This window comes from Ambystoma mexicanum, chromosome 4p (genome assembly GCF_040938575.1).
Source record: "Ambystoma mexicanum isolate Mex_15411 chromosome 4p, UKY_AmexF1_1, whole genome shotgun sequence".
In the NCBI taxonomy this organism is placed as follows: Eukaryota; Metazoa; Chordata; class Amphibia; order Caudata; family Ambystomatidae; genus Ambystoma; species Ambystoma mexicanum.
The window spans coordinates 1,164,754,255-1,164,770,879 of record NC_090927.1 but is presented as its reverse complement, the minus strand read 5'-3'; the positions used below and the strand labels follow the sequence as shown (position 1 = coordinate 1,164,770,879).

General features: G+C 46.6%; 1 protein-coding gene across 17 annotated transcripts in view; it reads left to right on the top strand.

Annotated features, from left to right (window-relative positions):
• The window catches only part of SYNE1 (spectrin repeat containing nuclear envelope protein 1), a 1,651,720-nt gene that overhangs the window by 409,467 nt on the left and 1,225,628 nt on the right, over nucleotides 1-16,625 (top strand). For 9 of the 17 annotated variants that reach the window (XM_069606789.1, XM_069606783.1, XM_069606784.1 and 6 more), the window contains exons 1-2: nucleotides 12,921-13,031; nucleotides 16,276-16,337. In XM_069606789.1, coding sequence (XP_069462890.1) covers nucleotides 12,953-13,031; nucleotides 16,276-16,337 — 141 coding nt within the window. In that variant the 5' untranslated portion in view covers nucleotides 12,921-12,952. Of the gene's footprint in view, nucleotides 1-12,918; nucleotides 13,032-16,275; nucleotides 16,338-16,625 lie in introns of those variants that run through there. The other 8 variants (XM_069606790.1, XM_069606795.1, XM_069606788.1 and 5 more) reach the window with 3 other exon arrangements.

The following is a 16,625-nucleotide window of genomic DNA, read 5'->3' as shown; positions in this document are numbered from 1 at the left end:
TCCAGTCTCAGATGCACCCATGCTGTGTTCTAGTCTCAGTTGGACCCATGCTGTGTTCCAGTCTCAGCTGCACCCATGCTGTGTTCTAGTCTCAGCTGCACCCATGCTGTGTTCTAGTCTCAGCTGGACCCATGCTGTGCTCTAGTCTCAGCTGCACCCATGCTGTGTTCTAGTTTCAGCTGGACCCATGCTGTGTTCTAGTCTCAGCTGCACCCATGCTGTGTTCTAGTCACAGCTGCACCCATGCTGTGTTCTAGTCTCAGCTGCACCCATGCTGTGTTCTAGTCTCAGCTGAACCTATGCTGTTTTCTAGTATCAGCTGAACCCATGCTGTGTTCTAGTCCATGCTGTGTTCTAGTCTCAGCTGCACCCATGCTGTGTTCTAGTCTCAGCTGGACCCATGCTGTGTTCCAGTCTCAGCTGCACCCATGCTTTGTTCTAGTCTCAGTTGGACCCATGCTGTGTTCCAGTCTCAGCTGCACCCATGCTGTGTTCTACTCTCAGCTGCACCCATGCTGTGTTCTAGTCTCAGCTGGACCCATGCTGTGCTCTAGTCTCAGCTGCACCCATGCTGTGTTCTAGTTTCAGCTGCACCCATGCTGTGTTCTAGTCTCAGCTGCACCCATGCTGTGTTCTAGCCTCAGCTGCACCCATTCTGTGTTCTAGTCTCAGCTGAACCTATGCTGTTTCCTAGTCTCAGCTGCACCCATGCTGTGTTCTAATCCATGCTGTGTTCTTGTCTCAGCTGCACCCATGCTGTGTTCTAGTCTCAGCTGGACCCAGGCTGTGTTCTAGTCTCAGCTGCACCCATGCTGTGTTCTAGTCTCAGCTGGACCCATGCTGTGTTCTAGTCCCAGCTGCACCCATGCTGTGTTCTAGTCTCAGCTGGACCCATGCTGTGTTCTAGTCTCAGCTGCACCCATGCTGTGTTCTAGTCTCAGCTGCACCCATGCTGTGTTCTAGTCTCAGCTGGACCCATGCTGTGTTCTAGTCTCAGCTGCACCCATGCTGTGTTCTAGTCTCAGCTGCACCCATGCTGTGTTCTAGTCTCAGCTGAACCTATGCTGTTTTCTAGTATCAGCTGAACCCATGCTGTGTTCTAGTCCATGCTGTGTTCTAGTCTCAACTGCACCCATGCTGTGTTCTAGTCTCAGCTGGACCCATGCTGTGTTCCAGTCTCAGCTGCACCCATGCTTTGTTCTAGTCTCAGTTGGACCCATGCTGTGTTCCAGTCTCAGCTGCACCCATGCTGTGTTCTAGTCTCAGCTGCACCCATGCTGTGTTCTAGTCTCAGCTGGACCCATGCTGTGCTCTAGTCTCAGCTGCACCCATGCTGTGTTCTAGTTTCAGCTGGACCCATGCTGTGTTCTAGTCTCAGCTGCACCCATGCTGTGTTCTAGTCTCAGCTGCACCCATGCTGTGTTCTAGCCTCAGCTGCACCCATTCTGTGTTCTAGTCTCAGCTGAACCTATGCTGTTTCCTAGTCTCAGCTGCACCCATGCTGTGTTCTAATCCATGCTGTGTTCTAGTCTCAGCTGCACCCATGCTGTGTTCTAGTCTCAGCTGGACCCATGCTGTGTTCTAGTCTCAGCTGCACCCATGCTGTGTTCTAGTCTGAGCTGGACCCATGCTGTGTTCTAGTCCCAGCTGCACCCATGCTGTGTTCTAGTCTCAGCTGGACCCATGCTGTGTTCTAGTCTCAGCTGCACCCATGCTGTGTTCTAGTCTCAGCTGCACCCATGCTGTGTTCTAGTCTCAGCTGGACCCATGCTGTGTTCTAGTCTCAGCTGCACCCATGCTGTGTTCTAGTCTCCGCTGCACCCTTGCTTTGTTCTAGTCTCAGCTGCACCCATGCTGTGTTCTAGTCTCAGCTGAACCTATGCTGTTTCCTAGTCTCAGCTGCACCCATGCTGTGTTCTAGTCCATGCTGTGTTCTAGTCTCAGCTGCACCCATGCTGTGTTCTAGTCTCAGCTGCACCCATGCTGTGTTCTAGTCTCAGCTGGACCCATGCTTTGTTCTAGCCTCAGCTGCAGCCATGCTGTGTTCTAGCCTCAGCTGTTTTACTGATGGAACATTGAGCCAATTCGCAAATCCAACTTGGTTTTCAACATCCCCTTTAGTGTTAGCGGTAATCTGCCACTGAACGCACCGCCTGGACCGCAACATGCCACTGAAAGAGCAGCCTTGACAGTATTCTGCAATTAAATAAACGACCTGGACCCGGAATGAGCCACTGAATGAGCAGCCTGCGCCCCTAATGTGCCACTGAATGAGCAGCCCGCAGGTCTACCTAGAACCATAGAAATGGCGCTCTGTGAGCAGCCAGTTTGTCTGGCTAAATGAATCCTCATTGTTCTGTTTCTTTCTTATCCTCTAAGAGTCTGAAATATGGCTAATGTGTACGCCACCACTACGAGCCAAAGGCATGCCTTAATCTTTTGGGATTCAAACACACCCTGAGAATTGCTTTTATGAGAATGCTATGCGACCTATGCCCTTATTGGGTACATATAATGTAGTGTCAACTCTGTTGGGCGGCTGCAGCTTAAAAGCAGAAATGATTTTCCCGTTGTATAGAACTGTGCAAGCGTGTGTAGATTTCGTGATGCAAAAATAGTCCCCACCAAAATACAGAATGCTACCGCTGCGCTTTGATTGACGTGAGCTATTAGATTAGTCAAGCGCTTCCATTTGTCTGCCTTGCAAATGAATGCGATTGTCACGCGTGACCTTTGTGCTTAATTCATCAAATCTAGCCTTCTCGGATGGTGGCAATAATGGCAAACGCCAGTAAATGCGAACGAGGTGGCCACAGTTTTCATTTGAGCACGGGCCTCCCTGCCATCGCCCATACATCACGGACACGCCCAGAGTGCAGCCTCCTGTGGGTTCCCGCTACAACTCAGCCACAGATGCACCCATACCTGGCATGCCTGCATGCCACTTAATACTCCCGAATGCGTCCATGCCTGTGAAAACCTCATTATGCATCCGCGCCTTTCAATTCCTCTATACCTTTAAAATCATCTATGCCACCGAGGCCTTTCTGCCCTGTCTTGCTTTCCTAGTCTTTACTTCTTCCATGCCTCTTATGTCGCCTATGCCTACTACCCATCCTTTCACGCGTGCCTGACTTTTATGCCTTCCATGCCCTGTAAAACTTGCATACCCCCCATCCTTCCAGGCCTTTTATGCATTGCATGCCTTTCTAAGCTTAAAAGCCTTTTTTGCCTTCCATTCCTTTTATGCTGTCTATGCCTTTGCATGCATCCACACTTGTATGCTGTCCATCATTTTACTCCTTCTAGGTCTTTCATGCATGCTATGCTCTCCATTAATTGTTATGCCTCCACTCCTTTTTTGCCCTCCTTGCCTTCACTCCCGGTTTTCTTTTGATGCCCCCGAACCTCCTCCTCACACCACCCTAGCCTCCACTCCCTTTTCCCTTTTTCTCACCTCTCCCCACTCCCTCATGTACTCTCAATCCACCACCTCTCACCTGTCTCCTTTTTATTTACCAAGGCATAAATTAGTCTTCCAAAATTGATTAGTCGAGACCGCTAAATAAACAAGATTTTGATTAGCAATTCAACATATATGATTTGCAAATTTGTATGGCCTTACTTTCAGTCGGGGTCAATGCAAGACATTTTGTCCATGTACAGCGGCAGAAGCCCTAGGCACCTTGCAGGCTTGTTTCGCCACTGGTGCTATAATGAGGATGCCTTTTGTTGGACATGTGAGCGGACACCGGCCCCCTTGCAAATTCAACAGAGCTTCCTACTAGCGCCTCACAAATTGTCAACACACGCAGAGCATTTAAATGGCAACCTCCTTATTAGTGGTGGGTCACTGATAAACCATTGTTTCTGACAAGTGTTCACTTTCCCTTCACAGGATATGCAGTAGCAAGCATGATTCTGTCAAACAATGACTACAAGCTGACCTTCTCATACAATACCTTTTTAATGTGTGCTCTTACGATCACGACTTGCCCACACTCAACAAAACACATGCCCTCATCCAAGCCTAGATGGCGGCTAATGGACTCTGTCTAAATGGAAAAACAGAGATCCTTCTAGTAGGACCAAAGGAAACCCTCAACAATCCTGACAGCCAATATAAATCTTTTAATATTGAGAACACCGTTATCACAACCTCACAAACAGTCAAAACACTGTGAGTCTTCCTGGATTCCACGCTCTCAATGAAACGCCACGTCAGTGCCATCTTCTCCTCGGCAGCACTCACCAGCAAGATCAGAAATGCAGTCAAACCGAACCTCTCCCCCAAAAATGGCCTCACCATAGCTAGAGCCACTATTGGGGCCAGACTGGACTATTGCAACGCTCTTTTTCTAGGTACCTCAACAAAAAACCTCAAAAAACTACAAATCACCCAAAATAATGCCCTGAGAGCGGCATTAAGCATCCCTAATAGGGAACGCATCTCTCAGGCCAGACGCAAAGCCCACTGGCTTCCTGTCAAAGAGCGCATACCCTTCAAAACCTTGACCATCACTCACAGGTGCCTCTCCCTCTCAGCCCCTCCTTCCCTGGCAGAAAACATTCACTGAGCCACCTCTGTTAGACCCAAGAGAGCCCAACCAGCTCCTAGTGCTGACTGTCAAAAGTGCCAAAGCTGGGGGGGTCGGGGCCTTTCCATTCCTAGCACCCAAAAGTTGGAACGTCCTACCCACTGCGCTCAGGAATGAGACCTCCCTCGCAGCCTTCCGGAAAGCACTCAAAACCAAGCTGTTCAACTAGCCCTACCTGCAAAGATCCCTTGGTCCTTCCGTAACCTCAGGAGCGGCGTCAATCATTTGCGATAACTGTCTGTTCTTAACTGCTCCACTGTTTCCATATGCCATAAACTGCTAGAGCCACTGTATCTAAGTAATACCTGTTATGTTTTTCTCCTATACCATGTAACTGTAACCAAGCAAGCTCACTGTAACAGTGCTGCGATGCCCCCAGGCCATTGTGCGCTTTATAAATTCAAATAAATAAATAAGTCTTAAACATACATTTCCCAAACTCATGGGATGATTTTTAGCTTCACTTTGCTGGTCTCAAATCCCAGCATCACAATAACAACTAAAGTGCGCAATCCTTGGCAAATCATTTGATCTCACTGTGTGTTACCTGCCAGAATTAGAAGTGCCCACAAGCCATTCAGTTGACATGTGTACGCTACACAAAAAAGCTCACTCAAGGTACTGGTTCATATATAATAATGATAATGCCACTTGTTAATCTGCACATCAAAGTTATTTGTCTCTTGGCTTACTTATAAAAACGTTTTGCAATGTAACTTACCATCATCACATTGAGTATCTAAAGCTACAGATGAGCTCATTTTCTGTGGTATCACTTACAGCGATGTCAATACATGTGCAAATTAGGGGAGGCTTCATATACTGCACAGCCACATAAAATATAAGCCTCGCACCTTACAATGGAAGGCAAAATTCACATTTGTCGTGAAAGTTGAATGTCAGCATGCACATCAAGTTTCCATCAAATGGCATGTGCATTAATTAAAAAAGATTAGCCTACGCTTTGCATGCTTGCTCCAGACTATAACCCCTTGTAATTGATGGCTTAACCTTAATCGTAACTTTTGGTGCGGTCATTGAATTAAGATGGTGTCCAAATGGTAACATATACATACCATCTTTACATGAGCAATGCAGACTTTCACATGCACATAGACCTCAGCCTTACATGTGCACACTTAGCCTTTCATATGCAGCATAGCTTTTCAGGCACGCAAACTATAGCCGTTCACATGCATGCACACCAAAAATGCACATGTGCACAATCAGCCTTTCACATCCTTTCAGATGCATGCACACTTTAGCCTTTTGCATGCGCACATGAAAGCCTATCATGTTTAAGGCCATTGCAGTCTGAGTGGAATATAGAACTCAGCAAAGGTGGGCAGCGAAGATAGGGGAACTAGAAGACAATTGATTTAGGAAACAAGATGTGTGAGAAAGAAATCTATGAAAAAAGAGCCTCTCAGAAGAGATGAGGGGAGATGGGCAAGAGAGAAAGTTATAGGGTCTGGTGGATACATGAGAGAAAAGTGAACAAAAAAGGGGTACACCATCAATAAAGGATGCCAAAGTGAGCAAAGAAATAATGAAATAGAAAAATGCTGGGAAGCAGAGGTGGAAGAAATGACAGATTAGAGAGAAGAGCTAACTCATTTAGTACATCCTGACTCCCTCCCAATATTTACAGTGGAATGGGTGCTCAATGAAAGTCAACATTGGGGTCAGCCTGCAGCCTGGATCTCCGCTTTCCTTTCTATAGGCCCTATACTGTCCTGGAGCAAAAAAAAATAAACATGTTCATCTTTTCTGAAATTACATCGCAGTTAGTGCAACAGGATTTATAAAATGAAAGGCAATTCATCATTATTGTCTTGCGAATTTCGATTCCGCTACCCGTCGTACAGAATTGCGATGCGATACCGGTTATTTTATGCCTTGATTTACTCTCATCTTTCCCTGCACCCCCACTGTTCTCGCTTCCACCTGTTCTCACATACTTTGTCAGTCTGCTATCCCCTTACTCTTCACCCATGCCCTCTCTATCCTTTCTCCCTTCCTCCTTACTCTCTTTGTCTGCTCTTGAACATGGCCATCACTTTCCTTCTTCTCTTCTCGTGCTCTCTTCCCCATTCCCACTGAATTCCTTAACTCCTTCTACATTCACCATTAATATCACTCCTTTCTGCTCTTGCCTTTCCTACCGTTTAACACCAGAGTGCATATAACACAGGTGGCACATGTTGTATCTCTTGTTGTGATGTTACTACATTCCAGTATCTGCTTCATGGTTACGAAGAATGTTTAGGGTGAACCTAAGAGGAGAGATCCAGAGAGATAGAGACAGTTGAAGGAGAGAACAGCGGTGGGCAGCCTGGAGCAGGGGCTTACTTATGTTACTTAATAAAAGAAGTAGCCCGGCCCTCACCTGACTAGAAGTATCATTCTTAACAGTACACATAGTACACCTATACCACACCGCACATTCCACAACACAAAATTGCCACACACTGCCCTGCTACTACCCTGTCCAACTTTCAGACTCCCACCTCTCTCCCTGTCCCTCTCAAACTCATGCGCACCAACCCAGATGCCCTTGCCTTACACCAGGTGAGCACCCTCTGAGTCTTCACAGGCCATTTTACATTTAACCGTGCAGCCCTGTCTCCTGTGCTTCCCAGTTGTTTGGTCCCTACATCCCTTCACACATCTCTCCCTCTCATGGCCAGTATTCCATGCACGCCCTTTAAATGCCTATGGTTTCTCCCCTTTTGTAATGGCTTGGCAGGCAAAGAAATATGGTATGGAGGGTTGCCGAAAGCAATGCCAGAGGTTAAGATTAATTCTAAACCTTCCAGCCATCACCCCTTTTATTTTGCCCTTTAAATGCCTTCATGTTGAAATGCATCCGAATCTGAAATGCATGAATGAAACGCCAGCTTAATACAATACTGCCAAATGCAGTGCATATAGCGTCTCTGTGTTTAAGTTCAACCTAGAAAGTGTGCCAAATATCATCAGTGTGCTAAAGTTGAATCTAGAAAGTGTGCCTAACAGTGTCACTGTGCCAAAGTTTGAACTTAGAAAGCGTGCCTAATAGTGTCACTGTGCTAAAGTTGGATTTAAAAAATGTGCCTAATAGCGTAACTGTGGTATAGTTGAATTTAGAAAATGTGCCTGGTAGCATCACTGTAGTATAGTTGAATCTAGAAAGTGTTCCTAATAGCCTAACTGAGGTATAGGTAAATCTAGAAAGTCTAATAGCATCACTGTGCTAAAGTTGAATCTAAAAATGTGCCTAATAGTGTAACTGTGGTATAGTTGAATTTAGAAAGTGTGCCTAATAGTGTCACTGTGCTGAAGTTGAATCTAGAAAGTGTGCCTAATAGCGTCACTGTGCCAAAGTTTGAACTTAGAAAGTATGCCTATTAGCGTCACTGTGGTATAGTTGAATCTAGAAAGTCTGTCTAATAGTGTCACTGTGCTAAAGTTGAATCTAAAAAATGTGCCTAATAGTGTAACTGTGGTATAATTGATTTTAGAAAATGTGCCTAATAGCGTCACTGTAGTATAGTTGAATTTAGAAAGTGTGCCTAATAGCGTCACTGTGCTAAAGTTGAATCTAAAAAATGTGCCTAATAGCGTCTCTGTTGTATAGTCACTGTGGTAAAGTTGAATCTAGAAAGTGTGCCTAATATCGTCAATGTGCTAAAGTTGGATCTAGAAAATGTGTCTAATAGCGTAACTGGTATAGTTGAATCTAGAAAGTGTGCCTAATAGTGTCAATGTGCTAAAGTTGGATCTAGAAAATGAGCCTAATAGTGTAACTGGTATAGTTGAATTTAGAAAATGTGCCTAATAGCGTCTCTGTAATATAGTCACTGTGGTAAAGTTGAATCTAGAAAGTGTGCCTAATAGCGTCAGTGTGCTAAAGTTGAATCTAGAAAATGTGCCTAATAATGTAACTGTGGTATTGATGAACTTAGAAATTGTGCCTAAATGTACGCCCCCTGCCCTGCACTCGTGCTTGATCACAGGCGCTTTACTGATACTCACCATATCAAACTACTACGCTTACTCTCCCCTATACACCATCATTCAACTAGAACACAGCTGTGCTATGACACATTCGGTCTAGCTGTTCTCATAAGTAACATGACCCCACGAACTCCACATCATCCTGACGAAACACAGCTAGCTGAGCACATTCCGGCTAGCTTAAGCATCTCTTCAGGCCTAACGCAGCCAGAACTCAGTCTGGGTGTCCACCCTCCAGACTGAACACATCCAACTGATTGCCTCAGCACCACACAAACCGCTAAGAAGCAGCTTTCATGCAACAACCACACCAGCTTCACACATATCTGGTGCGCCCACGCATTATTCCACACACTCTCTACTGACTGAACTGCGGTTCCCAAGGGTGTTCAACCTACCAGCGCTTTTAGATCATACCAATGATACATAAGGCGCTATATAAATGCCAAGTAACATATCATAACATAACATATGCTTGCGGTCCCAAACACGTGGCCCGTAGTATATTCAACTAGATTTGGACATTGCTAGCATCATCTACAACTCCCTTTGTTGTTTAGAGGCAATGCTATGTAGCCTTCAAAGGGATTTTCTCATGGGCGTAATTTTAGAGGGGCACAGGGGTGTTTGTCCCCCCCAACTTTCATGGCACACCATTTTGTCCCCATTAATTTGGCTGGGGCACCTTCCCTTCAGATGTCATGCCCCCCCCCCCAACATTTTCAGCAAAGTTACTCCACTGGTTATTCTTCTACATGCATCCTGAACGGTCAACTCACACACTATGCTGCAACCACGTGCATTGCCTCCTGCAGCAGTTCTGTGAGCATTATTAAGGGGTAGTCCTCTATGATGCTGCTTTATTATGAAATTGCGTACGCAATGTCTTGTTGGAGTCTGTGCAACCCAAGCTGGCTTTTGTTGCAATGCCTGTCTGCAGAGTATTTATGAAATGTCTTTTGTTGCACACTGTCAAACCACAGATCTCCGGAAGTCCTAGACCGTGGTAGATCAGTACAAGCCTGCAGTCTGAGCTAGCCCCAAGCTATATGAGGCCATCAGCGCTACACCAATGGCAGAGAGCGCATTACAAATGGCGCGTAGCAGTGACGTCACCGAGCCTTAGCGATGCTTTCCAGGACACAATAAGCAGGGTAGGAAGTGGGCCAGAACAAGACGGAGCAGAGCCCTGGCAACGTTTTCCCTGCCAGAGCGCTGCTGGAGCTCTGCTGTGTCCACGGGCCAGCCCAGGAAACTCCCAGCTACGTTCTCACAGCCTGTGCTTCAGAAGACTCAGCGTTGGAGACTGAATGCAGAAACAGCCAAAGCCTTGCATTCTGTTTAGCAGCTGTCTTTCATTTTGAAGACTTTTTTTGTTAGGGTGAGTATTGCGACTAATGAAAAGAGCAGAGTCCCACTTCCATTACTCGCTCAAAAGAATTTCCTGCTGAATCACTATCAAACATGTTTCAAATTTTGAAATTGTGAGCATTCTTATGTTCCCATAATTCTCTTTGCTTTAATGCAAATGACCAGGATTGGGTTCTATAAAAAGATGCAGGGGTTGCGTGACCTTTTGTGCGGCAACGCCCGTCAGCCCGCCTGCTCCTCCGCGCAGCCCCCCCAAGGAGAAGAGGTTTCCTCCAGTACATTTTTTTCCATTTCCAGTACTGACAATAAACTCATAGCAAATTATGACAATTGCTTTCTTCTGTGGATTAAAACCTGGATTGCATAGAATTCCCCACCATTGCCTCATCGATCAGGGGAAAAGATTGCTCTGTCTGCGGTGCACAACCAACTCGTAATCTGCACAGTCCCAATATTCAGAATATTGGAACAGTGCAATAGTTTTTAATGACACCATTCTAGGCCTTACAGTTTCAGACAAGGATCAGACAATTTGAAAATGACCCTTCTTTTATTTCAAGCGCTTCTAATTGATACCACACGTTTCAGAACATCGTGTTTCTAGGAGGTTGCCGGTGCCTGAATCTAGTACCTCTATGCCTCACCTTGCCCGGAATATTTGCCTAGTGTATACAAGCTGTTTAGAACTAATGCTAGAATTGCAACCATATCCCTGATCGAAGGTTGATGGTCTCCTTCAATATACTGTAGAAAGCCTGGTAGTCACGATCGAAGCTTGATGGTGTCCTTCAATATCCTGTAGAAAGCATGGTTGTCATAATCGAAGCTTGATGGTCTCCTTCGATATACTGTAGAAAGATGGGTGGTCATGATTGAAGCTTTATGGTCTCCTTCGATATACTGTAGAAAGCTTGATGATCATGATCGAAGCGTGATGGCCTCCTTCAAAATCCTGTAGAAAGCATGGTTGTCATGATCGAAGCTTGATGATCTCCTTCCATATACTGTAGAAAGCTTGGTGGTCATGATCGAAGCTTGATGGTCTCCTTCATTATACTGTAGAAAGCTTGATGGTTATGATTGAAGCCTCTTAAATCTACTGTAGAAAGCTTGGCATTCATGATTTTCATGCACAATTCATGAAACACAGAGGCTTGTAATAGACACAGGCAATGTTTTTGACAAGCTATACAATTAAAAAAACATGATAATGTACAGTACATATAATATTCCCATGTTACGCATACCACCCATGTGCGCACGCACACCGTAATCCTTGTTCTATTTTTGACCCAATATTTGTACATTTCAGTTCTGGGACGATTGCCAATGGGGTGGAATCTGAAGTCACATACGCAGCAAAGTAGTCCTACCACCAGAGCTACCTTGTCTTCACCCAGAAACTGACATGCTGTTCATCACACAGATATGGTGCCGTGGCCTTCGTTCTTGTCCAGATCTCACTGTCAGGCTCTTAATCGCACCCACTGGTTTGGCCCCAACCTACTTCGCTGACTGAACCAGTTTTGGGGTATGTGGTTGGGAGTTAGAATGGGTGGGAAACAGAGTTGAGATGAAAGGGTGATCAAGTGATAGGTAGGAATAAGTGGGTGTGGAAGAAGATGAGAGGGGTGGATTGGGGGTAGGAATAGAGGTATTTAGTACATGATGGTGTGGGGCGTTGTGCTTGGGTGTAGATGTGGGCGGGTGACTTTGTAGGGAAGGAGTCGGGTGTTAGGAGTACAGGTGTTGGGGGGGCGAATGAGTCTAATGAATGGGAGGGCTTGAACAGGATAAGGTAGTAGTGGCTTGGAAAGCAAGGTGATTAAGGGTTATTAAACTGGTATGATAGGTAGGAATGGGGTAGGGCATGGGAGGGTGGGATAATTGGTGTCCGCTTTGGTGGGCAGTGCTGACGTGGAGGGACAGGTCTGTTGGATAGGGAAAAAGATAAGTTGGAGAGTAGGTGGAGTGGATGAGCGTTGGTCTCCAGTGAGGTAGGATGGGTAGGACTACACAAAGGTGTAAACATGTAGTATTGTCTATGTACACAGCTACACTGCATTTATGAACGTTTGGAGCTGTCAAGATAGATCAGTGGGTTGAGGCAACCGCTTCCAACATCTGTGTGCAAGCTGAAATTCAAAGGTTCAAGTCTTAGTGGCTCCTATCAGCCTTGCTTGCTTGGACGGTCACTGTGAGTGGTGGCGTTAGAGGCGTTTGGTATCTGTAGTGTATGAATGCATGGGATTTTTTTTATAACGTGATCCTCCAACAGAGCGCTGTACAAGGGACTAGATTCATGTTCGACGGGGAGGCAGGGGTCAGAAGAGTAGTGGCGACGAGGCTTTCCGGGATACTGAGGTGGTGTTGCCTAAGAGTGGTGTTCTGAGTTCCTTCCTGAAGAAAGACTGGGCCAGCCAGTCATTGTGAGATTGTGGCCGATACAGCCACCCCAAATCCTCGCTCAAACGCTAAAAAGCCACACTCTGCTGTCATGTCTTTTCGTGCGGGTTGAGCAAGTGCCCTGCCACTTTCCGCAAAGCTGAGAAGAGCCGTTTCCAGAATAAACTGTCGGCCTCCGAAGCTGCTCAGCAAAGTGTTGCCCGTGGCCCGTCGCCCACCCTCTCTCCCTAAATCAGTTATCCCGGCTTTGACATCACGGGTTTCCACTTCATTGGCTCGTGCTCGAGACCCGCTGCCACACTCCCGGGAAAAACAGCAACGTTGGCAGGGAGGATGACATCTCTGTTCTGCGGAGCACAGCCGACTTCCTGAGCGCGGATAAGTGCGCATCCCTCCGTGACAGGCAGCGGCCGGATGGGGAACTGTGGCTGAGGGGGACCAGCGCAGGCTCGGGGGAGAGCCTCGCAGCGGCGCGAGGCGAGGGTAGGCAGCGTCCACGGAAGACGACATGCCAAGGGGCGTGGGGAAACGGCCGCCAGTAGAGCGCTACCTCAGCAGCAGCGGTGGCGGCGGCAAGGATGGAGGGGTATAAAGAAATTGGCGGCAAACCGAAGTCCTCGGTACATTTGGTGACTGCATTTTTTCAGTACCTCAGAGGTAAGACGCGCCCTTCCCAGGAACCTGGTGGCAGGATATGGGAACTCCCTCGCCGTCATAATGAGGTCTATGACGTAGTCATTGAGCCTCGGCTTCCTGTGGCACCGTGTAATGGCTGAAGCATGCAGGTGTGTGTAAAGCTTGTAGGAAGGCCTCGCGGATACACATGCACGAGGGTTTGTACTTAACTACTCGCAACAACTGAGGCCTGACAGCTCCGAGGCTTGCCCGAGATGTGACGTCTTGAGTCCCCGCCAGGGGTCTCCAGTCCTTACTCTGTGGAAGTGTCGTAAAGGGACTAGGAGGAGCAAAAGGGGAGCAGGTATTTGGATAAACATGAGAGGTTTCTAACTTACAAAGGGGAGATTAAGGGGGGAATGGAGTGGACGCAGAAGTGTCAAGTGTGTGCCCCTAAGGTGTGTGTATTTTTGAGACAAGATGTAACCTATGGTTTTTGGTGGCCAGATCGGGACCGGGGGAAGGGTCCTGACCTCCTAAAATGGTTTTCCAGTGCAAGTCAGATTGCTCCTAGCCTGCGACTGGCTCTCCAGATATGTTGAACTGTGACTTCCGTATTCCCTCGCCATTGACTATGCTGGCTACGGTGGATGGTATCTCTAGCCCAAAACATCTAGAAAGCCAAAGGGTGAAGACCCCTGCCCTAGTGCGAGAGCAGCGAGAGCAAAGTCATGTAACTTTCAAAACAGGTCGGTTTGCTCTGTGCTAATGAGTTCAACCAATTGCATACTTCAGGAATTTACAGTTTACTAATTTAGGAGTTCTGCCTTCAAATAGGCAGGCCCTAAAAAACACCTAAAACACTTGGGCAAGTGTCTCTCCCTGAACGTACATGCTTAGTCCCTGCTCTGCTGTCCCACCTATTGGGACACTCTAAACTTTTGGGGGTTTTCCCCCTTGTTTTCTAGGATCTATGTCTTCATTTCTGTGGCCACAGGGACTTCTAATGGAGCGACCCCGTTGCCTGTATTTACCTACGGTAGCCCATATGGCTCCCAGGACAGGGTGCTTTTTAAGCACTCCCACTTTGGCCTGTAGGGTTATTATACTATATTGCCCTAAACTTGTGTTGTGACGTGGGCTGGAAACAGCTGTAATTTAGTTTTGGCTCCACCAAGGGTGCACAGGATTTTACTGCATTAGTAGTCCAATGTACCCACCTGAATCTTGACATTTTTCCATGGTTCCCCTTAAATCCGTGGAGTTTTTGGCCAAAGACTAATTTTGTTTTAGTTCTGCGAACTTAGCCTATGTACCAAACTGTATTGGTAGACCTTGCCAGGTCATCTAGTATGGTCAGAAAAGGCCCATCCCCTTGTTATCACACAAGCAAAGGTTGTCCATTATCAATATATGTTATGGAACATAATGACTGGTCGGTCTATAAGTCTGCATTATGTTATGGTATTTTAAAAGCATTTATAGTGCTCCCATCACCACTGTAGTGCACATCACCACTGTAGTGCACATCACCACTGTAGTTGTTTTACGGCACTAAAGCCTGTCTGTGACGGAGGCCAACGATGCCCATAAAACTGTTCAGTTGATTCAAAATGGTCCTTTTCTTGGAATCAGTCAAGTGCTGAGTCAATGTTGGGTTTATGTGGACCCTCCAATGCATTCCAACAATAGCGGAGTGCCACAGCAGCCGTGTGCCCAGTGTATGGAAAGCACAGCTGTACCCAAATGCTAGAAGCGTCTTCCAGAGGGCACGTTTTATGCCTGGCTAGTAAGTTGCCACTTGGAGTTTGCACCCCTGGTTCTACCTACCTGGTGTAGCAGCATTGTAACATGTTCCCGTCATTGCCTGAGCAGTAATGGCAAGGTGTCCCTCCCTCTCGCATGCCTTTATGCCCCGGAAGAGCCCCGGGTTGCAATGACATAGACACACTATATCAATCCCCCATCCCTGCGGTCTATCGAAGACCCAGCAAGGGTTTGTCCTTCGTCCTCTGCCGCGAAGATTGACCGAACCAGTAAAAGTGCTAAATGAAAATCTGAAAAAGGGAGCCAGGCGGAGGCTGCCCACTGTATCCAAAAATTCACCTCTAGATAAGGCTCCATCTTGGCTACTGACAGGTGTTCAGAGACACAGTGAAACGCAATGATAGCTTCACTCTTTTTGTCACATTAAAACTTCGGGCCCGATTCATGCAATTTTTTGCACGGTTCAAAGTGACTGCACTGCTGCAAAGTGATTTTGCACTTCCGACACAAACCGTGAGGCATGGAGCCGTGCAAACCGTATTTTTTGCAGTGCAAAGTCATTTCGTACTCCAAAAATGACTTTGTACTGACTTTGCACTGCAAAAATACACTTTGCACAGTTCCATGAATAAGAGTTTGTGTCGGAAGTGCAAAGGCACTTTTCAGCAGTGCAAAGGCACTTTGAACCGTGCAAAAAAATCCATGAATCGTGCCCTTCATATCTAGGTTATGTATGTTATGTTGCTCTGCTTTTATACTGCGCCAAATAACTACCGTACTTGTTTCAAAGCGCTTGATCCTTGTCTATGGTGTATTGTGCCCCCGCCCGGGCATAACCAGAGATTAGTCTGCTGGGAAGGTGCATGGGCAAGAGGGAGAGTAAAAGAGACAAAACGTGTACTCCAGTAAAACCCTTCCACGTGTACACTGAGGTGTTTGGAAAGACCACACTGACTCCTCTTCCCGCACCTTGTCCTTCTGTGCAGTGCATGGCGACTTATTGTGACATTTGCACCTTGAGTCTATTATGCGTCCTGCTCAGCTTGTTTCATGTCATAACCAAGTTATCCTTCAGACGCTGCGCCTTGCTAGCTATCTATTCTGCAACCAAAAAAACAACACATAGAGGCCATTTGTTTTGCACAATCTTCCTTGTAAGTGCTCACACATTGTTCTCCCTCACTTGCACATTCATTCACTCATTCATTCAATCTCAATCACTTTCTCTCTCGTACATCCACTGAAACATTAACCCACTTATAAACTCACTCACTTGTACTTTTAGCAATCCTTAACTTATTCACGCATTCACCGACTCACAGAATCACACAATCACTCATTTACTCACGTGCACAGTCACTCAATCATTAATTTGCTCAGGGAGGCACTTGCTCATTCACTCAATTCAATGACATACTGGCATGCATGCATGCGGAAGTGTGTTCTGTAGTGTGCTGAATTGTTGCAATCTCTTGAGTGCTGGCCCTGTCTAACCATACCCGTTGTCCTTGTTTTGCAGATGAGCAGGAGGCGGTGCAAAAGAGAACCTTCACAAAATGGGTCAACTCTCACCTGGCCAAGGTAAGAGCAGCGGCTGGACAGATTTCCATCTGCCCTGTCCCCGTTTTTCGTTGGTGTCATCTGGCAAGTACTCAAAAAGGGGGCTTATAAATGTGTTTTAAACAATTCCTTCACCAATTCCTAGCAAATCTTTCTCCTTGGCTCCTCTAGCCCACACGCCTTCTTCCTCACCCTCCCTCAGGTCCCGATGCGAATGCTCGCCCGCGCGGGCGCACTGTAAGCAATCATTGAACCACCAAAATAAAGCCGAGCTTGTATAAATCAGACAGGAAATATCACTAATATAAA